Raw genomic sequence first — 23,782 nt, forward strand, 5'->3', positions numbered from 1 at the left:
CAAAAAGCAACTCGACAGCAGAAACAAAGACTTATTTCAAATAAACTCTACCTTCCTTTACGTAAATATGCTAATACCTTAATATCATTTTCTAGGTCACGAATTCTGAGGGAGAACCATCAACACACTGTGCTTTCCTTTCCTATATAAAAATGAATGAATTCAAGTATCTGTATATTGAAGTAATCAAAGAACAACTACTTAATAAGAGATCACCATGCTAGGCTTCATAGAGTTTCAGACATGTCTTTGAAGTATCAGGTAGAATTTCATATCTCACCTCCCCCACCCACACACCCACACCCCAACCACTCGCACAAAAGCAAAGCTATCTGTTTCCTTTGATACTAGTAGGTACTAAAGTGAATCTGAAACCTCAGTGTAAGTCTCCAGAGTTCCGAGTGCTTGGAAAAGACAACTAGGGATGTGAGGCATGGATGGATGCATTCAGGGAGGCAGTACCTCACTCCACAATCTAGGTGGAAGACCTGATGATTCCTGCACAGAGCAGACAGGGCTCCCTCCATTCCATCCCTTCCCATAATGAGACAACAGTGCACCTAAGCAACTTCAGGAACACACATCCATCATCTTCATACTTGGTGCTTACGCAGGAGTTAAAAGTTGTAACTAATAAAAATTAATGCAAAATTTCAAAACAATCTCCAACAGAGACACAAACAAAAGAATTCATTTTAAAAGCAGCCGCTTGCTGATCTGCCTTTCATCAAGTTTCCACTGCCCTTTCCATTTTTCTTCATTTATACACAGGATAATGTTATTCAATTCTCAATAGATGACGGAGCCCTCCCACTCAGGGTATCCTTAACAACAATCTAAAAGTAAAATAGAAAGAACAAAATTCTGCTGCTTTTGGTCATAAAATCATAGTAGTACATCAGACTTATTTAAATCTCACTAAGTACAAATGACTAAGAATTAAACATCTTTATGCCTCAGATACTTACTGTCAGTTTCTAAAGTGTTTTCTTGGCTGGGCATGGTGGCACACACCTGTAATCCCGGCACTTTGGGAGGTGGGCAGATCACTTGAGGTCAGGAGTTTGAGAGCAGCCTGGCCAACATAGTGAAACCCTGTCTCTACTAAAAATACAAAAATTAGGCCGGGCACGGTGGCTCAAGCCTATAATCCCAGCACTTTGGGAGGCCAAGGCGAGTGGATCACAAGGGCAGGAGATCGAGACCATCCTGGCTAACACAGTGAAACCCCATCTCTACTAAAAATACAAAAAAATTAGCCGGGCATGGTAATGGGCACCTGTAGTCCCAGCTACTCGGGAGGCTGAGGCAGAAGAATGGCGTGAACCTGGGAGGCGGAGCTTGCAGTGAGCCAAGATCGTGCCACTGCACACCAGCCTGGGCGACAAAGCGAGACTCTGTCTCAAAATAAATAAATAAATAAATAAAAATACAAAAATTAGCCTGGCGTGGTGGCACACACCTGTAATCCCAGCTTCTCAGGAAGCTGAGGCATGAGAATTGCTTGAACCCAGGAGGTGGAGGCTGCAGTGAACCGAGATTGCGGCACTCCACTCCAGCCTGGGTGACAGAGCGAGACTCTGTCTCAAAAATTTTAAAAATAAATAAAAATAAAATAAAAAAGTGTTTTCTTGGAAATTCTGAAACAATTTTAAATGGCCACAAAGAAAGTACCCCAAATGAAATGGCTTTAAAAAGATAAAGGACAGAAATCATGTGATTTGCTGGAACAACTTCCAGGGCAGCACAGTCTAAATATGGCCAGGCAGTGTGCGCCAGGTCCCCAGCCATGAACACCAAGGGCTTCCAGGCACGCTGCTCCTTGGCTCCAGGGTGTTTATGGTGAGAGGCAAAACCAGAGAGAAACAAGAGAAAACGACACCGACCTGCTTTCCTTCCCGGGCTCTTTGGTCCTTTGCTATCGTGGCCAACACATTGGCTGCCTGCTCTCCTCCCATCACTGAGATACGAGCATTTGGCCAAATGTAGAGAAATCTTGGGCTGGGGGAAGAAAAGGAAGAATAAACAAATTAAGTCAATATACAACATAGATTTTCAGAGGCCCATGTTTGCCTTTTAAATTAGTGGTTCCTGATTCTGGCTGCACATTACAATCATCTGTGGAGCTTTCACAAATATACAAATGCCTGGAACACACCCCAGACTAGACTCCAGAGGAGGGGCCTGAGCACAGATGGGACTTCTAAGTTCTCCATGGAATTCTGGGTATAAAAGTGTTCATAATATCCTCTCATGATCTACAGTCATGTCCTTTTTTCCATTCCTGATAGTGGTTACATGTGCTGTCTCTCTTTATTTTTTAGTTTAAGCATAGGATTATCAAGTTTGTTGAACTTTCAAACCAAACAACTTTGGGCTATACTGATTCTTCTATCTGATGTCTGCTCTTCATTATGTCCTTTCTATTTGTCACGGGTTTAACATGCTGTTCTTTGAACTTCCCACAGATGAAGGCTTAGCTCACTGACTTGCAGTCTTGCTTCTTTTCCCGTATATGCCTTTAAGGCTACGTACCTTTCTCAGAGCCAGACTTTAGCTGCACTGCACAAATCTTAATGTGTGGCATTTTCATTATCAGCCATTTCAAGTATTTCTTGACTCCCATTGTAGATTTCTTCCAAATAACACCTTTGGCATTAAATTTCATTTCACCCCTCCAAATGATACAAATTACGGTATAATTGATTGAGATCTGGGAATGGCATTCTATATTTCAAATACACCTGAAATAAACTGACCATGTATTTTATACTTGAAGCATGTTTCTTTGTTTCAGAGAAAATCATGACACCTACCTATACGCTCTGCCACACATCCCATAATTTCCGGCTCCATACGAGCCCCCAATGATGAGGGTTATCTTAGGCACTTGGGCACAGGCCACAGCGGCCACCATCTTGGCACCATCCTTGGCAATTCCTTCAGCTTCATACTCTCTACCAACCATAAATCCTGAGAGAAAGATCAGAAAGAGAGCCTCTGGGTGATGGGATTAATATGCGGAACGTAATTCCACCAAAAGGACATCTTGTTTTACTAAACTCATCTTACTAAATGCCTCTCACCTTAAGAAAATGTTTATATGTGAAACATACCGTTAAAAAGTTTGCTTTAAAAGGATAAAATAAAATTTTCTCTAATCACTTTCTAAATTTGCTTAAAGCAGTTCATCTGGATGCACACAGAAACCTTCAAACAATATGAGGATGCAATCTATCTTCAAGAGATGATCTTGGCTGGGTGCAGTGACTCACCCCCATAATACCAACAATTTGGGAAGCCTAAGCGGGAGGATCACTTGAGGCCAGGTGTTTGAGACCAGCCTGGGCAACAAAGCGAGACCCTACCTCTATTTAAAAATAAATAAATAAAAATTTTAAAAAGGAGATGATGTCAAAGAAGCAGCTTGATGCTGAAAAGAATGTGACATGGCTAGTTAAGGACAAAGTGCTGTGCTGAGCCCAACTATAAGGGCTTTAGCTTTCACTGACCTGGTTTTAAAACAGACTGTTCTTTCTAAAGTGATGCTTTGAAACTTTGAAGACATAAAGATGAATGTTTCATAGAGATGCTAACAGTCCCTGCCAGTGACTCAATAGCAAGGTTAAAAAAACACTATTTTTCCATTTCAATACAGGATCCTTCTATTTCTTCAAGCCCCTAGCTCTGTGGAGGCTGCTCTGCAACTTCACTGCCTTCCAGAACTTGGGTTCCTCTTTCTCTGCCTTATAACACTGAATCGGGCTTCGCTTGTCTCCTTACCCCGCAAGTCTCCAGCAAAGGCATTTCTTCCATCTGTGGACCTGCAGACTCACCTGCCTCATTGACTGCCACTATCCCTGGTTTGCCAAACTCCAGTATCTGGTCATCCAATTCAACCCAACCAGTTCCTCCAGAGCACGTGTGCCTTCTGCAGTCACCACAGGAATGGCAGCACAGCCCTTTACTTGGCACCATCTGCTTCCTGCAGCTATCCTACTCAGCTGGACCCTCAGAAAAGCTCAGAAACTCCTCAATCTCCCCAGCCTTGACTCCATTGTAACATTCCCACCATACCTACTTCAAATATCAGCTGTCTTCAAGTTCTCACCCCACCCAACCCGACCCACCATCCCTCTATTCTCTGGAGGGGATCCTGCCTTCAAAAAGAAGAGTGAGGCATCTCACTTCGCTTTCTCAAATCCTTCTCCTTCCCATCTTAAGAAAACTGCATAATCATGCTCCCCATCTTCCTTTACTCTTGAAGAAAAAGGAAAAAATCAGAGGTACTCGAAGACTGTCACTGAACCTTCTTCTCTTCTCTCAGGGGGGTTCTTATCTATTCCCACAGCTTTAAAATTACCTCCATATTCTGATGATGTCTACATTTGCATCTCTACCTAAAACACCTCTCCTGTGCTGAGACTTATTCACCTGCCTACTATATGCCTCCAGGTGAATATCCCACAGGAACCTCAAATGCAATGCTGAAAAACTAAACTCAACCCAACAGGGCCAAAACAAAACAAAAATGTAGATATCTTCAAACCACAGAGTTTTAACTGCCTGGTGGTTAACAATCCAGGAATCATTATTAAAAACAAGAATTCTGGTATAGTTAGGCTTCAGAATCCTTTCTATCTGCCCTTTTACATAAGTTGCCATGCAGGACCCTCTTAGGCTGCCATTTGGATATAACTTCTCTCAACACTCATCTAACCAAATATCATGAACCTAAGTAGCTCACAGGATGAAGATGCTTTAGCACCAGTACTATTTCAAGCCCTGTTGACTGCCAAGAGCCTGACTCTTCCTTCTCAAAGAGGCTTGCATGATCCCAACAAGTACTAAGAGCCTCTCCTTCCTTTGAAGCTGAGGTAGCCTGGGATGGGGGAGGCTGTTTTCTGCTAACCAACATATCTGAGTGCCCTGTATATCTCAGACACTCTGCAACATATAATGAAGGATACCAGAGAATCAGAGAATTCACTCTTCAACCGTAACAGACCTTAAAAATCAATTTATCCACCATGTTAAGGTCATCTCTGGAGTAAAGTCCAGAGAGGTGACATATCTCACTTTGGTCATACCATTCTTTGGGGCCAAAACTCAAATCCCCAGACTTTGGTTCAGGGTATACACATACATTTTAAAATGATGTTACTTAAGTTGAATTAACTGTACAATAAAAGGGAAGACCGTAGCACGTGCCTGAAATCTTGAGGAGGAAAAGGGTCCTAGGAAAAGCATGATGCTCTCTGCAGTGATCAGATCATGCTCCTGCTGCTTGCTGGGTGTGTGGCTGTGCACACACAGGAGTAAAGGGTGGCCATGTGAATGCTGATCAGGTACATAACTCAGAAATAGCTTCACTTAGAAAATATGGATAATCAGCAAGGTGTGGTGGCTCGTGGCTCATGTCTGTAGTATCAGCACTTTGGGAGAACAAGGCGGGCAGATTGCTTGAGCTCAGGAGTTTGAGGCCAGTCTGGGCAACATGGTCTGGGTGAAACTACGTCTTACAAAAATACAAAAATTAACCAGGCATGGTGGCACATGCCTGTAGGCCCAGCTACTTGGGGGAAAGAAAATATGGATAATCTCCTCAGAATATTTAACATGCATGAAGAAAAGTGCTAACTCTTAAAGGGCCTCCAGAAAGAGCATGTCCAGTAGAACTTCCTGCTCTGATGAAGTGGTCTACATGTGTGCTGTCCAATACATGAGCCACACTGATGGTACAGCTCTGGAATCAATACAACCAAACTGATTAAGCTATTTTCTTACCAGTAATGTTTTGAAGGAACAGCAGAGGAATATTTCTTTGGCAGCATAACTGGACAAAGTGAGTACCCTATAAGCAAATAACATAAAAATCTTTTTAAAAGGGAATTAACTCTATTAATCATCATGCATTCTACAAACACCACAACTTCAGCCAAAGACAAGAAAGAATACTCCCCTTTAAAATTTTTTCTCTTCTTATTAATTTTTTTTTTTTAAAGAAACATGGTCTCACTCTGTTGCCCAGGCTGGAGTACAGTGGCACAATTATAGCTCACTGCAGCCTCAAACTCCTGGGCTCAAGCAATCCTCCTGTCTCAGCCTCCTGAGTAGCTGGAACTACAGGTGTGTGCTACCACTCCTGGCTAAGAATACCCTTTGTTTGGCTAGTCTTACCTTATAGAAAGAGTAACAGTAATAGTACAGTGCTACTCCATTATCAATAGGATATGTAACTGTAGGTTTGTACTACACTAGTTTTGCACAATCACCTGTATAATCACTGGCACATGGCTCTAAGACTATTGTTGCGTCAAGGATGAGGTCAATCACTAACACTGTAAACAGCAAGTGAAACTTAAGTAACAGAAAAGAAAGAACTGATGCGAATGAGAATTGCTGAACTCTGCTATATGACAATTCTCTAGCTCTCCACTTTAGAAAAGCCAGAATATAAACCGTCCTGGGATACGAAGATGACATTTCCATTTTGATGATCATCTGAAATTCTTTAATGCATCAGGATTATAGTAAATATATCATCCTTGCCAACATTCCCCAGATAAATGGGATTTTAGATTAGATGAGTGATAGAAATCTTCTAACCTTGAGTTTAGGAAATTATTTAATGATACAAAAATACAACTATTTCTTCCCTAAAGATTGTATGAGTTAGGAAACTCTTATAAACCATTTCCTTTATGTTTTAGTCTATCTGAATTTCTCTTTACTTCTGCTGGAAATGCCTTGTCAGGTACAAAATTGCAAAGTAATTGCTCAACTTCAATATGACTACGTTTACAAGAATGAGAAAATCACATAGACCTTTGGGGCTTATTTCAACAAATGAAACGTCAGGCTGAGGCCAAACATAACTCCTCTGGGGTTTATTTGTACCAAGCTGACAAATAAAGCCAGGCAGAGTTTGTTTGGACTCAGTCTGACATTTCCTCTATTGAAATAAGTATATTATAAATTCATTAAAAGTCATTATTTCAGGAATATCTAATATTTTGAGAAATACTGTCTATATACTATTAAATGAAAACACGAAAAACCTCTCTATATATAGCATATCAATTTTTTAAAAAAAGGAAACTATTAAGAAAAAATAATAAAATGTTACTAAAAGCTATTTCTGGTATAATTATAAGTGACTTTTTATTTTTGTTACTTTTAATTTCTTGTTCTCATTTTATAATCAAGTTGAAGGAGTAATAATAAATAGCAGAATACAGAAACCAATTTTATTGATAAAAAGTTTCACCAAAGACAAATTCTTCCTCAATTAGGGTATGAAAGAGCTTAACTGCCTATTACCTGCATCAATAAAGAGAACTTTTACCCTGTTATTTCAAGAGAAAAAGCAATACTAAACATATTTTTTCTTAAGGAAACATTTTATCTCCTGAAGTAGTTTGGTGAATTAAAATTTTTTTAAAAGACATTTTTATCAAATAAGTATATGAATTACATTTATCCAAGTTTAGGTAAATCTGAGATGATATATGAAATCAAATAATAACTAAGCCAAAAGATATTCAAGAACTCCCTCTTTTTTCTGATGTCTTGGAGGATTGAATTAAATAATAATAATAATAAATAAAAAGAACTTCCTTTTTTAAAGTCACGGGTCCAGTAACAAAGACCCACTATTCTCATTTCCAAAAAGTAAAAATACAATAAAGTTAAAGCGATAATGGGATAGAGGAGAATAAACAGATCATGTCTCAGAACCACCTGAATCTTTGAACCGTGAGACCTCTGAGTCCCTCCAGGACATGAAGCCCTTTCAGGACAAGTATTCTCTATCAACTGAGAATATGTACATGTCCTCTATAGCAATTATAACTCAAGTATCTTAGGAGAATTTTCCTAAAATGAGTACATTTTTAATAGTGCTCCAGATGGTTTGTCACAGCACATTAATGTAAACCACCATAAAAACTGTTTCAAATACTAACATACATGCACATATATATACACACGCATGCACACACACAAACACACACATGTCCGCGCACACAGTGTTCTGGTTGCTGAGGCATCTAGTTAAGCATTTTTATGCAATACATTTTAACTCATTATTTGACCTTCAACGTTATGTTAAATTAAAACAGAAAATCTTGAAATATTTTTAACAGTACTTGCCTTTTTTGCAGATTCAGAAAAGAGAACTCCGTTGTTTCCAACGATACCTACTGGGTACCCAAATATTCGAGCAAATCCTCAAAAGAAAGTTCAAAGAAGATTTATGTTTTGTGCTTTTCCAAGGGCTTCAATTCACAAGAAAGAGGCATATTTACACATTCTTTAATATCAGATCCAAGTTTAAAATGCAAAGAGATTTTGTCTATGGTATAAAACAGCTCATGTCACAATCTTCTTGTTCCTAAGGTCCTAGACTCTGGTTTCTTTTGCTTCTAGAAAGGGTCATGATACATGTAGAGTTATCCATTTGTCTTGATTGATTTGATTAAATAATTGGCTTAGTGTATTATCCATTTATTCATTTAATATATCTGAGTGTCTAGTATGTACCAGACACTAGGGATACTATAAAAATATCATTTTCAATATCAAAATAATCATTGAAGAAAAATTAACAGATAAGAGAGAGTATCAACATACTGATAAGCCAGAAAACTGAATTTTTTTTTGAGACAAGGTCTCACTCTGTTGCCTAGGCTGGAACACAGTAGCACAGTCATGGCTCACTGCAGCCTCAAATTCTCAGGCTTCAAGTGATCCTCCCTCTTACCTCAGCCTCCTGAGTAGCTGAGACTACAGACACTCACCCCCACACCCAGCTAGTTTTTGTATTTTTTGTAGAGATGGGGTTTCGCCATGTTGCCAGGCTGGTCTGGAACACCTGGGCTCAAGTGATCCTCCCATCTTGGCCTCCCAAAGTACTGGGATTATAGGCATGAGCCACCACGCCCAGCCTGAATCTTTAAAGATTTGTTTTTTTTTTTTCTTCTTTACACTGGCTTTGTCTGGATTTATGACTTTTTAAAAATCATCATGTTCTTATTTATCTATTTATGAGACAGGGTCTTTTTCTGTCGCCCAGGCTGGAATGCAATGGCGAGATCATGGCTCACTGCAGCCTCAACCTCCCGGGCTCAAGTGATCCTCCCACCTTGGCCTCCCAAGCAGCTGGGACTATAGGCCCCAGTAGTCACTACACCTGGCTAACTTATCATGTTTATTTAATGTGATACAATGAAACCCTGATTTGATGGCCACCTACATGTCTTTCAGTCCTAAAATCCCAGCCAAAAACTTATGCAGTACATCCTAAATGGCACTGCCACTTACAGAAGCAATTCAGAAAGGGGTAAACTTCCAAAAAGTCCAGCAATCCATTCTTAGTCCTGCTTCACTGCACAAAGACATGGGAATTTAACACATCACTCACTGGAAAGATGCTGCCCCTGCAAATGTGCAACCCTGTTAACTACTTAAGATTCAACCCACACTAGGCCCCACTTAGGGATCTCCAGGCACAGACAGGATGCGCTGAGTAGGGAACATGTCCCCACACTACTAGGGACACCCATAGAGGGAGGGTCTTCACCAACTGCCTGATCAAACCTGAGTTACAAACGGGAAAGCACAGTGTCCAAGAAACGACTAGAGGCTACACATGGTAAGTGCTGAGGCAGGAGGAAACCCTGAGGAACTTCCAGAGACATTTGAGAACCAGAAAAATCTGTCCTTCCCTCTCACCTCCTCACCCTTTATGCCTCCCACCTTCTCATTCCTCCCATCCTTCTTATCCGCCACCCCCACCCCCACCTCCCACCACCAGCCTCTCATTCCCTTCTTCTCCTTCTCACTCCCCTTCTCTGTCCCTAAATGTATTTTAACTCCAGTACAGTCAAGAGATGGAAGAAACCAGGTTGTGTATTCTAGGGGACAAGAGTGCCACAGGGCTTTTAGCAAGTAGGAGGCAAATCCATAAAAGCAGATGACAAAGACAGCCCATCCATCTTTAGAGAAAGCAGAAATGGCTTTGACTTGTTTTAAACTGCTACACAATGACTGTTACATTCTGAACAATTTGGTGACAAATCCTGTCTATAAATCAAACAAAAAGCTTTTAATCACTTAAACACCTAAGTACAAAAACATAAATTCTACTCCCAGTGTGAACCCTTCTTTTGTTCACAAATCAAACTAGGACAAAGTACTGTGATTTATCCTTAAGCCTCAATGTATATTTGCAATTTGGATTTCTGCAGCTAGTTTTTTTCCTACTCTGGTATTACCTTTGACTAACTACTATATTTTCAAGTTTTTTATGAACAAGTAAAATTCACAAAATTTGTTCTTCCATTTGTCCCAAATAGATTATTATGGGTCTAGCATCTATCTCAAAAACTTTTCTTCAAAGGCCTATAAACTAAACAGTTTAGATTTAAAAAATTAACTTTTATAAGCATCCTTATTTTGTTTTTCCTGACGTGATATACTGAATTCTCAATCTAGTGTCTGCATGAATCAGCTTAAGACCTACACAGAGGCTGTGAGAAGGTTTAACTCACTCTATATCCTTCTGGGAAGCTAAACACAATATAAAACTTCCTCGTTGAATTGGACAGTAAAGAACAAAGGAAACAGTGCTGAAACTTTCAAAATAATTATTGTTATCCAGAAAAACAAAAAGAACTACAAGTATTTTCTACTAATTTTACTATAAGAAACTTTTTATACAACTAATGTCACAAAGTCACAGATAGGGACCCACACCACAGCATCTAGCTATTAACATTTTAAACTATTTGGATCCATGAAGCCATTAAGCTACAAATTATGTTTATAAAGCAGTTCCTTTTAAAACTGGCTCACACATTTGTAGTGCTCTCAACAACAAAGCCCATGTCAAGCGTATCAGTCTTGAAACAAGAGATTCCTGATTTTCAAAGCAGCAGGAAATGATCGTATTTTCAATTCTTCACCTTTATACCTGTAACTAATGTGTCTCCATAAAAGGCTTTGAACTCAGTGAATCTGCTTCCATCCACGATTCTAGCAATGACCTAAGAGGAAAAACAACAATGGCCTTGAGAAATTATATTACAAAAGAATTTTCGTATTAAAGTTACTTATAGGAAAACAATTCACAGTGAAGTTGTCACTTTCACAAAATTTCACACTACACAGAAAATCTCACTGGAATTTCATTTGACATGCCTGGTTAATGCCCTGAAGTCATTCTGGGTTCTGATTTTATACTTCATTATACAAGCAACAGCACCATGCTGCATGCAAGAAAAGCAGGAAAGGCTCCAAGGGCTGGTTGCTAGACTTAGAGCTTCAAGGACTGTTCGAATGTACTGGCAGAGGTTCAGGGATGCAATCAGAAAGCTGGGTAGAGACAGGGCTCAGAGTCAAAAGACACAGGCTCCAATCTAAGGTATCAAGTATGACTGGTATGCCCTGGAGTAAGTCACTTCACCCCTCTGAGTCTCAGTTCTCACTTCTGGAATGATGGAACAGAAGAGCTGTGAAGATATGATCTACTTGTAAGGAAGTAGGAACCTACAAAAATCATGCTGAGATGAAAAGCCAGCTCTGACTCCCAGCTCTCCCACTGAGAAACTAGAAAATTCTTTAAGCTTCAGTTTCCTCATCTGTTAAAAAAAAAAAAAATGTAAAAAGTGCTAACTATTCCTTTCAGCAAGAAATAATAAATTAGAAAAAAAATAAAAGGATAAACAGCACTATCAGTTAACAGGGTAGAAAAAAGAAAAATAAAAAAGTAAAAAATAAAAATAAAGTGCTAACTAAAGCATACTGTCAGGCTCTCATTAAAGTGTAGCTATCACTATTATTAAGCACTTAATAAAGACTCATTGATTCTGAATCTGGTATACTTGAAGGATCATCCACATATGTATAAAGGAGTGGAAATTACTAAATAGTTTATCCCTGGGGCTTATCATTATATATCAGGACTACTGTAAGGAGTTCTAAACAGGAAGCATATTTTCAATTTCAGAAACTATTTTAGATGATACATACTATTTTTCTACATAGTTTGCACTTCCCTTTTTCTGTCTGCCACATCAATCAAAATCTTGTTTTGTATGATGCAAAGCCTGAAAACTGAGTGAATGCTTCCCAACATCTTTCTCACCATCAAGTAAAGGTTTACTCTGAATTATTTTTTACTTCTTTTCCTAAAAAATCCAATAATATAATGGGAATGTAACAGTTATCTGTTTTGGGTGCTATATACCTGTAAAAATTGTACCTTTAACAAGCAATCAACACGTAACAACTATCATTCTTCCACACAGAGATACGGCTGCTCAAAGGGCACAGCAATTTAGGACGATTTAGTGAAAAACTATGTTGTATTTGCATTACAATTAACACCACCAGGCCACATAAAATACATTCACTTATCTTCACAAAAAATCCATAATGTTGAGAAAGCGAAAACAGCCTTGTTGCTGATATGGAGAAGGTTTGAGTAGTCTGGATAGAAAATCAAGCCAGGCACAACATTCCCTTTAATCCAGAGCAAGGTCTTAACTCTCTTCAATTCCCTGAAGGCTTGGATAGGTGAAGTCGCAGAAGAAAAATTTGAAGCTAGCAGAGATTGATTCATGAGGTTTAAAAAAAAAAAAAAAAGCCATTTGTACCACAAAAGTATAAGGTGAGGCAGCAAGTGCTGATGTATTATAGAAGCTACAGCAAGTTATCCAGAAGATCTAGCTAAGATCATTGATGAAGGTGGCTACATTAAACAACAGATTTTCAGTGTAGATGAAACAGCCTTCTGGTGGAAGAAGATGCCACCTAGGACTTTCATAGCTGGAGAGAGGTCAGTGCACGTCGTCTGAGGACAGGCTTACTCTCTCATTAAAGGCTAATGCAGCTGGTGACTTTAAGTTGCAGAATTATCCTAAATCTACTCTGCCTGTGCTCTATAAATGTAACAGCAAACCCTGGATGACAGCATATGTATTTGTGGCATGGTTTAATGAATTTTTAAGGCCACTGTTGAGACCTACTACTCAGAAAAAAAGATTTCTTTCAAAATATTACTGCTCACTAACAATTTACCTGGTCACTCAAGACTCTGACAGAGATGCACAAAGAGATGAGTGTTCTTTTCATGCCTGCTGTTATAACATCCACTCTGTAGCCCATGGAACAAAGAGTCATTTTTACTTTTAAGTCTTATTATTAAAGAAATACATTTCCTGGGCCGGGCGTGGTGGCTCACACCTGTATTCTCAGCACTTTGGGAGGCCAAGACGGGTGGATCACCTGAGGTCAGGAGTTCAAGAACAGCCTGACCAATATGGTAAAACCCTGTCTCTACTAAAAATACAAAAATTAGCTGGGAATGGTGGCGTGCACCTGTAATCCCAGCTACTTGGGAGGCTGAGGCAGGAGAATTGCTTGAACCTGGAAGATGACAGAAGTTGCAGTGAGCCAAGACTGTGCCACTGCACTCCAGCCTGGGCAACAGAGCGAGACTCCATCTCAAAAAAAAAAAAAAAAAAAAAAGAAATACATTTCCTCAGGCTATAGCCGCCATAGATAGTGATTCCTCTGACAGATCTGGGCAAAGTAAATCGAAAACCTTTTGGAAAGGATTCACCATTCTAGATGCCATTGAGAATATTCACGATTCATGCGAGGAGGTCAAAATATCAACATTAAGGATATTTAATTAAATGAAAGATACTGGAAGAAGTTGATTCCAACCCTCATGGGTAACTTTGAGGGGTTCAAGATTTCAATGGATGAAGTCACTTCAGATGTGGTGGAGATAACTAGAGTTAGAAGTGGAGTCTGAAGATGTAACTGAACTGCTGCAATTTCATGCAGATGAGGAGCTGCTTCTTATGAATGAGCAAAAAAAGAAGTTTCTTGAGATAGAAGGTACTCCTGGTGAAGATGCTACAAACACTGTGAAATGACAACTACGGATAGAGAGTATTACATAAATTTAGTTAATAAAGCAGTAGTCAGGTTTGAGAGCACTGACTCATTTTGAAAGTTCTACCCTGGGCCAGGCGCGGTGGGTGACGCCTGTAATCCCAGCACTTTGGGAGGCCGAGGCGGGCAGATCATGAAGTAAGGAGATCAAGACTATCCTGGCTAATATGGTGAAACCGCATCTCTACTAAAAATACAAAAAATTAGCTGGGCGCAGTGGCGGGCACCTGTAGTCCCAGCTACTCGGGAGGCAGGAGAATGGCGTGAACCCAGGAGGCGGAGCTTGCAGTGAGCCGAGATCACGCCACTGCACTCCAGCCTGGGTGACAGAGTGAGACTCCGTCTGAAAAAAAACAAAGTTCTACCCTGGATCAAATGCTAGCAAACAGTATTGCATACTACAGAGAATATTTCATAAAAGCAAGAGTCAGTCAGTGTGGCAGACTTCATTGTTGTCTTCTTTTAAGAAATTGCCACAGTCACCCCAACCTTCAGCAACCTCCACCCTGATTAGTTGGCTGTCATTAGCATCAAGGCAAGACCCTCCACCAGCAAAAGATGATTCACTGAACGTTCAGATGATTGTTAGCATTTTTAAAAGCAATAAGGTATTTTTAAATTAATGTATGTACTTTTTAAAGGCAAGGTGCTCCTGCACACTTAACAGACTACAATATAGTATAAATATAACTTTTATATGCTCTGGAAAACCAAAAAGTTCATGTGACTCACTTTATTGTGATATTAACTTTATTGCAGTGATCTGGAACTGAACCCACAATGTATCTGAGGTGTGTCTGTGCTTTAAAATGTATTTCACACACAAATGACACAAGTTCTAACAATTGTTGACTCTATGAGGTTCATATGCAGGTGATCATTGTATTATTCTTTGAACATCTCAGCATATTTGAAAATTTCTTAGGAAGAAGGGGGGAAATGTTAAAATTTCCTAGACTTATACATAGAATAATGTATCTTTAAGCTGAACTTAAAAGCTTTAACTTTAATACATTTTTTTAAAAAGAATGTATTAATTGGTTGGGTGTGGTGGCTCACATCTGTAATCCCAGCACTTTGGAAGGCTGAGGTGGGCGGATCACCTAAGGTCAGGAGTTCGAGAAAAGCCAGACCAACATGGCAAAACCCCACCTCTACTAAAAATACAAAAATTAGCCAGGTATGGTGGCGGGTGCCTGTAATCCCAGCTACTCGGGAGGCTGAGGCAGGAGAATCGCTTGAACCTGGGAAGCAGTGGTTGCAGTGGTTACACGAAAAAGGGTAAATTCTCAGCCAACCAGAGAACTTGGCTACCTAGAACAACTCATTTTTCTCTTTTATTTATTTGTTTATTTTTATCTTTATTTATTTATTTATTTATTTGAGACAGAGTCTCACTCTGTCACCCAGGCTGGAGTGCAGTAGTGCAATCTCGGCTCACTGCAACCTCTACTCCCAGGTTCAAGCGATTCTCTTGTTTCGGCCTCCCGAGTAGCTGGGATTACAGGCATGTGCTACCACGCCCGGCTAATTTTTGTATGTTTAGTAGAGATGGGGTTTCACCATGTTAGCCAGCTGATCTCCTGGACTCAAGGGATCTGCCTGCCTCCACTTCCCAAAGTGCTGGGATTACAGGCATGAGCCACTGCGCCTGGCCCAACACATTTTTCAAGTATGTCAGAGTTTAAGTACCATTTTTTCCTGTGCTTATAATTAATTGAAAGTCAAACTAAAAACCTAATTTAAAAATTTACAATTAACTAAGTCACGTTTGCTAAAGTCAAGTATCACTTGAAGCTCAATAAAATCCAGGATTTAAGACCCACTAGCAATGCTGGGGTATTGCCTAAATAAATCCATACAACAGAACGTTACATCCATCAATGCATTCAGAAAATAGTTACTGATTACTTACCATGTTGCCAAGTACTACTATAGGAATTAAGATCTAGCTGTAGAAAATATTTCATGAAGAATTTCTAAAGACATGGGAAAATGTTTATAATTTAAACTAGAAAAAGTAAAATAAAAAAATATATGTATAGACTCTCAACTACATAAAAATGTGCGTATATACACATTAACCTAAAACATCCAAATATTAGCCACCTTCTCTAGAGGGTGGGATTATATGCAATTTAATTTTTTTCTTTTCTGTATTTTCTATATTTTTCACAACTAATATATAATATTTTATAGTCAAGGGGAAAATATAATTTGAAATATTAAAACTTCCAGTACAGAATTTGATATTAAGATAATTTCCTAATTTAAAAACTACTCTGCCAACTATGGATACTGAACAAAATAAAAGACTATATACTCTAAACCCTAAAAGTTGTCCATCTAAATTACAGAACACTATGTCGACAATGTGTAACCATAGCAACATTTTCAGCTGTAATCCGGTCTAATCATTGCAAATGTCATATTGATCTAAAAGGGTACGTTTTTTCCTCCAACAACTTACTGACATTTCATCCATTTCCCAAAATAAGAACAATGAAAAGAAATAGCTGACAATTGTTAAGTTGCCTTACATCATTCATAATGTGCACAGGACATGGAGTCTTACTTATGACCAAATCACACTTTTTGCACAATGAAAACTTCCCAATCATTGAGGTCCCCCACTCCCCTCTTTTAGTATTTACTCTGTGCCAATGATATCCACAGTATGGAAAGGTATCATTGCCACATATGTCACTCCTTACTGAGATCCACATCTATTTCTAGGCATGAACATATCTTAACAACCTTTAGCTTTGAAAATAGATACACATACAAAGAGACTCACAGCTGGTCAAAAAGCTCACAGTTCCACTTTCACATACCTCTCGGACATCAAAGTTCCTCTTAAGGTTAGCACCAACTATTCCATACAATTCATCAGCAGGAAATAAAGGCTCTTCAGAAGGTTCAGTGGTGACCTGCAGAAATATAGATCATGTTAACCTGTTTAAAGACATGATTTCAAGGTGCAGTGAGTCAAAATGCATTTCAGGAAAATAAAAGATATAAGAACATATCGTACTCACATCCAATTTCTTCTGATAATTTAGATTCCTCACAACCTTCCTAGTTAAGTGAAGGGCATGATGATCATCCAAAGCACAGTAGTCACTTACTCCAGACTTTCTACAGAATAAGCAAACTAAACTCGTCAGAACAGGGAAAAGGAAAATAATTAAATATCTCAAGTCCCAAGTATCTTCTCTCATCTAAAGATGACAGCACTTTTACTTCTAAAACACTTAAAAAATTTGTCATCTTTAATAAATGTCATCTTAAGTAGTCCTTTTAAGAACCCTGGCAAAACTGTATTCCCTTTGTTTTACAAACAGGAAAAGCTGAAGTACGCATAAGTTAAGTACCTTCACCTAAGACCACCAGTAGCTGCATAAGAACCCCCGCCTTCTATTTTCTAACCTTAACCTTCCTCTGCTAGACCAAGGGGCCTTGCTGACAAAGGCTTCTATTAAGTACTCATCCCCTGTACCTTAAGCAGAATTGCGTGTGATGAAGGCCAACCACAGACGGCACACTTTCATGATGTAGTTGGTTACGGCATAAACTGTGTACGTAACTGAGCTCCTAATGGAGATGCCAATTCTGGCCTCTCATTTCTGAGAGAACTCTGAGCCCCCTCCCTACAAAGTTACACTGACAGTAAGCCATCACAGGCAACAAATGAAAAGGCTTGAATACATTGGCCCTTGGATTATGGGTAAAAATCGGAACTAGTAAAACGGTTCTGTGGCAGGGGCCATGGAAGTTCCTGTTCAATTTCAAGTGCAGTGAATGAAGTACGGGCTTGCTCTGGTTATTAGTCCTGTCCCAGTTAGATGGCCTGTTATTTCAATAGTAGATAAATGTAGATAAACTATGACTTTCTAATAAAGTATTTAAAACTCTGTAAAGTCAGTCAAAAATACATACCTGAAAAAAATAATTTGTTCATTTTATGAGTAAGGACTAAGCTGCTGCAATCTAAATTTTTATGGCTTGCCTGGGAAAACAACAAACTCCTTGGGAGACATATCTTAGAGCTAGGCTCTCAGTGATTTCATGACACTCTACTTTAGGACTGGGAGTTCCTGAGTAAAAGCAGAGACCATGTTTACTCTTTTTCATAGCCCACAGATGCCTCGCAAATGGTAGATCTTTTTCAGTTTCTTTAATTTAATACAACATTTTATCATGTTATGACTGACCATATATTTTAAATGCTTCATACATAATACCAGTTATAAATGCTGACTTATAACTACACTGTCAGAAGTCAAATAGAAGCAGAAGGAACAGCTTCTAAATCAGTAAATATTTAAAATAAAATGCTTTTTTATGAAAACTGTCTAGTATTTACCAAAACAGCAGGAAAGGAAAACCTTTAATGAGACACTGTATATATAAGTCTTTGTGTCAAATTAGCTCTTAAGGATGACTTAAGAGAGGTATAAAGATGCATTTGAGAGAACACAGAGCCACTTGTGACTAATAAATTTCATGGTACTTTCCAAAAAAAAAATTCATCACCCCCAATCATTTCCTCACAATTTTAAACAGGTTATTATGAATAATAGTAATAGAGTTATTACTGTTATATGTAGTAGATGTTGTGTTATGAGGCAGGCACTATTCACAATTTTCACTTTATCTATGAGAAAATGAGACTCAGATAGGGTAAGCAGTTTGTCTAAGTCCCAAGGGGAATAGGGGAGGCAAACGGAAGTTAAATTCCAGAATCTACACCCTTAACGTAATACATTGCCTACAGTTTTACTTTTTTTAAATAGTCAAACTGCTTAAAAATTTAGTCCAGGTGCAGTGGCTCACTCCTGTAATCCCAGCACTTTGGAAGGGCAAGGCAGGAGGACTGCTTGAGGCAAGGAGTTTTAAACCAACCTGAGCAATACAGTGAGACACCTGTTTCTACAAAAAATAATAATATATATACACATATAAAAAACTGAAAAAAAACCCTCCTCCTCAATTGTTTCCCAATTACTCCTAAAAAAAAAAAGTCTAAAACCTTTATTGAGCAACTATGATGACAAACAAGAAAATAATCATAATGGCAACCAACATTTATAGCTAACTTATTAAAAGCAGGTATAGTTTCATTCTAAAGCAATCCACATGTATTGTATCTCATTGACTTCTGACAACATTCTAGGAGGTAGAGGGTCTTCTTACCCCTGCACTCTAACCTAACATGGTCAGGCCAACAATGTGACGAAGCCAGCTCACAGCTAACTCACAAGAGCCAACTACGTGCATCTGTGTCTGATTCCACATAGAGGCATCATGTTGGCAGCTTGAAATCAGCCATGGTGGGATCACTCATACCACAGAAATTGGCAAATGCCACAAATCGGGGCTTTTTTTCCTCCCCAGAGAACCAGTTACTAAACATTTAACTGCACACCCCAGGGTAGACCCACCTCCTCTATGCTCTCCCTCTTCTCCTTTGTAAGCCTTATCGCATATCAGCCACATTTACAAAATTTTGTGCAATTACTTGCAATTGCCCACCTCCCTGACTAGAATATAAGGTCCTCGAGGTCAAAGATAGTATCTACCTCTTATCTCAGGCACCCAGAACAGTGCCTGCTACATAACAGGTGCCCAATGAATGTTTGTCAAATAAATAAGAAACCTGTCTCTCCAGTCCTTCCTGGCTGATGCTCTAGCTTGGAAATGCAACTCTACAGTTCAAAGAATTGAACATTAAACCAGCAGATCAAGAACAAATAAACTGTGGTGTGATCTGGCAAGTTTAGCACTGGAAACAAATACGTAAAACTTCTTTTAAACAAACAAACAAAATGACACTCAATCCCGGAAAGAAACAACCATTTCTGTTTCACCTGCAATGAAGATCAGCACCTCCAAGATCCTCAGCAGATACTTCTTCCCCAGTTGCCGCTTTAACCTACAACAAGGATAAAAATCATCAGTGAAATCGGTCCATCAGACATATAAAAATGCTTCCCCAACATGCACAACTCCTCACCTGACTATACCTATACTTTTTCTTCCATAGAACTAAACAACACTGTGCTTTCTCATTCATGCACCTAGGAAACCTGGAGACTATTATCTTTACTCTTACAGGTGAAAAATCTAAGCCCAGAGTCACAAAGAACTTGCTTACAGTCCATAGCAAGCAATGGAGTCTCATTCGAGCCCACACGTTTCCAGCCTGAAAGACCTGAAAGGCCATCCTCTTTCCCTATGTCATGCTGCCCTGACACATGTGGTCAAGACTTTGTGTCTGTGTGTGTGTTCCTCCCACTGCCTGGGATCTCTTCTTCTCACCTACCTGATGAATTCCCACTTATCCTTCAAGTCCCACCTCAAGTTGCCTCCTCTACACAGCTTTCCTGACCCGCCCAGGCCCTCTTCATGGTATTAATAGAGGACTGCCTGCCTATCCACGGTCCAAGGGCATTGCACTTACACCTCCAACACGGCATGTGTCAGAATGTAGTTCAGTAATGTGCATGTTATGTCTGTCATCTCCTCTATGCTGTGAATTCCTTGATGGCAGGAACTGTGATTTATTCATCTTTGAATACTCAATAACATGCTGAAAAATTCCATTTACTATCACAAACTCTGCATAGGAAAGAGAGGTAGGAAAAAAATCTCCAAGATTACCTAAACCTAAGATCTAGCAGAATGTGGCCAAAAAGAAACAAACCCCAGTAATAAATTAAGAATAACTTAATTATAGCCAGAGAAATTCTACCAGGAAAAAGAAAGAAAAATAATTTAAGGCTAAATGCCAATCCAACCCCTTAGGAATTATTTATTGATTCCTACTTCTTTGAAGAAAAAGAAACAAATTAATCAACTCAAATAAGAAAAGCTTTTATTAGAATAATGAACATTAATCTAAAGTATAGCACAGAGAGGTTGAAGGTAAAGAAAAAGTCTTTCTTGAGGGGAGCCCTGAAACAAAAAGAAAAAAGAAAAGAAAATACAGCATAGAAACAACTTATTACTCTCTACATCAAAAGCTTTGTCTTAAATATCCTTCTGCAGAGAGAGTTAGTTAAAATTTTCACCTCCAATTATTCCACCCCCAGAACTAAATTCTTGGTTCTTTTCCTTCCAAAACATTTAGTGTAAAATAACATTTAGTCCGGACAATAACAAATTACAAGAGGTGTCTGGATATTTAAAGTTGCAAAAAGGAATAAACAACAGATAAATTATATTTATTTTCAGGGATCTAATATCAACCAAAAAAAAAAAAAATAAGAATTTGTCATCAGTTAATATTTATTGAACACCCACAACGTTTGATAGTGTGATAGGTGCAAAGATGATAGAAGTCAAAGAGAAAATTAAAACAGCTCATTTGACTAAACGACAAGTTCAAAAGATAAACAAAAGACAGGAGAACAAAAAGCTCCTTCAAAAACTTGTCTTACTATCTGTTTTTTTCAACTACTCTAAGCTACTAAAAGCTACAGCACTACACCCCACACTACGTGCAAACCCTTCAAAGCCCTTTCTCAACATTCGGTCAAGCGTGCGTCAGAATTTAGAATTCTCTAAAGGATGAGGCTGCTGCTACTGCCTTTTTCTCCCCGTGAATATGGTCTTTCAAAGGTGGATTGCTGGATGGGGTCCAGTTCTCCAATAGAACTTCAGGCTTCCCTGGCTGCCAAGTGGCTTCTTTATAAGGTACAAGTTAACTGAATGGACATTGTAACTACTGACCCTTAGACAAAATCTTCTCTCTAAAACCCTTCGCATTATTCCACTATTATGATCTGCCTGTATTTCCAAAAAGATGTTTTCAAATTGTAGTCATATCTTTACTCATTTTCTAGTCAAAAAATAAACAAGAATGGCCCATGAAAGTTTGTACCTTTTACTATACAAAGGTAAATTTTGAGTGCATTTTCCTCTCATTAACAAATGACAGCTATCACATACAAGAGATAAATTAAAATAATAATAGTAATAATAATAATAATAATAATAATGGCTGCAGGCTTTTAAAATAATGCCTTAAGACTTTTACATTTGAAATGGCAGCCCTTCAGGCCTACCTGATCTTCAGTAAAAGTTATTAAAAATTAACACCCTCTTTTGGGAAATATACTTATTTTACATCAAAACATAAGCTCTATTTAACACATTCTTTCTAATGAATTTGTATTAGTATTCCATAACCAAAGATGATTCTTGGACAAATTTTTGAAGCAACAAACTTTTTGGAATAGAATTCACATACCATAAAATTCACTATTTTAAAGCATACAATTCAGTGGCTTTTAGTACATTCACAAAGTGCACAAAGTGTGCAATCATCACCACTACCCAATTCCAGAAAATTTCATCACTCCCAGAAGAAACCCCATCCTCATTAGCGGTCACTCCCATTCCACCCTCCTCCTAGTCCCTGGCAACAACTAATCTACTTTCTGCCTCCATGAATTTGCCTATTCTCAATATTTCATAGAAGTAAAATCATATATTTGTCCTTTTCTGTTTCTTTCTTTTTTTTTTTTTTTTTGAGATGGAGTCTCGCTCTGTTGCCCAGGCTGGAGTGCAGTAGCGCAATCTCAACCCACTGCAACCTCCGCCTCCCAGTAAAGCAATTCCCCTGCCTCAGCCTCCAGAGTAGCTGGGATTACAGGCGCACACCGCCATGCCTGGCTAATTTCCGTATTTTCAGGAGACACGGGGTTTCACTATGTTGGCCAGGCTGGTCTCGAGTTCCTGATCTCAAGTGATCCACCCACCTCGGCCTCCCAAAGCGCTGGGATTACAGGCATTAGCCACTGTACCCAGTCTCAGGCTCAAAAAAATCAAAGGTCTTTCTTCTACCCTGTTTCCTTTCCTCTACATTTTAAGCAGTATTTTTGTATCTTTTCTAGAACTTCTTTATGCATATAGAAGTATACAAATGTATATTTCTCTCCATTTTACACAAAAGTTAATACACTGTAGGAATCTTGCTGCTTTCTCTTAACAGCTTATTAACTTGTTATTGACCTTGAGTCAAACAATTGTATAGCTGAGGTAAAAGAAAAAATAAGTAAAAGTTTTTTTCTGCCAAGACCATTCAATGGGGAAAGGAGAGTCCTTTCAACTAATGATGCTGGAACAACTGCATATCCACATATAGAGCAATGCTGGAGCCCTTCCTTATCCCACACCCAAAAACTAACTCAAAATGGATCACATACCCAAACGCAAGAGCTAAAATTATAAGACTCTCAGAAGAAAACAGAGGAGTAAATCTTCATGACCTTGGGTTAGGCAAAGGCTTCTTGGATAAGACACCAAAAGCACAAGAAACCAAAGGAAAAAATGCATAAGCTGGATGTGATCAAAATTTAAAACTTTTGTGCTTCAAAGGAAGACATCACTAAGAAAGTAAAAAAGACAACCTACAGAATGAGCAAAAATATTTGCAAATCTAATAAGGGACTTGTATTCAGAACACATATAGAATTCTTACAACTAAATAAAAAGACAAATAGCCCAATTTAAAAATGAGAAAGAATCTGAATAGACATGTCTCCAAAGAAGACATACAAATGGCCAACAGGCACATGAAAAGATGCCTTGGCCAGGTGCGGTGGCTCATGCCTGTAATCCCAGCACTTTGGGAGGCTGAGGCAGGCATACCACTTGAGGTCAGGAGTTCAAAACCAGCCTGGCCAACATGGTGAAACCCTGTCTCTACTAAAAATACAAAAATTAGCCGGGAGTGGTGGCGTGCACCTGTAATCCCAGCTACTTGGGAGGCTGAGGCAGGAGAATCACTTGAACCTGGGAGGTGGAG

The 23,782-nt window shown here is 38.9% G+C and overlaps 1 protein-coding gene across 3 annotated transcripts in view; it reads right to left on the reverse strand.

Moving 5' to 3' along the window:
* Nucleotides 1–23,782, reverse strand: part of MCCC2 (methylcrotonyl-CoA carboxylase subunit 2) — a 72,788-nt gene that overhangs the window by 6,656 nt on the left and 42,350 nt on the right. For all 3 annotated transcript variants that reach the window (XM_063700696.1, XM_019013442.4, XM_019013443.4), the window contains 8 exons: nt 19,839–19,903; nt 17,007–17,106; nt 16,803–16,898; nt 10,976–11,048; nt 8,155–8,231; nt 5,788–5,854; nt 2,817–2,973; nt 1,887–2,001 (listed from right to left, as the gene is read on the reverse strand). In XM_063700696.1, the coding sequence (XP_063556766.1) occupies nt 1,887–2,001; nt 2,817–2,973; nt 5,788–5,854; nt 8,155–8,231; nt 10,976–11,048; nt 16,803–16,898; nt 17,007–17,106; nt 19,839–19,903 (750 nt within the window). The remainder of the gene's footprint in view (nt 1–1,886; nt 2,002–2,816; nt 2,974–5,787; nt 5,855–8,154; nt 8,232–10,975; nt 11,049–16,802; nt 16,899–17,006; nt 17,107–19,838; nt 19,904–23,782) is intronic.

Source organism: Gorilla gorilla, chromosome 19, assembly GCF_029281585.2.
Source record: "Gorilla gorilla gorilla isolate KB3781 chromosome 19, NHGRI_mGorGor1-v2.1_pri, whole genome shotgun sequence".
Taxonomy (NCBI): domain Eukaryota; kingdom Metazoa; phylum Chordata; class Mammalia; order Primates; family Hominidae; genus Gorilla; species Gorilla gorilla.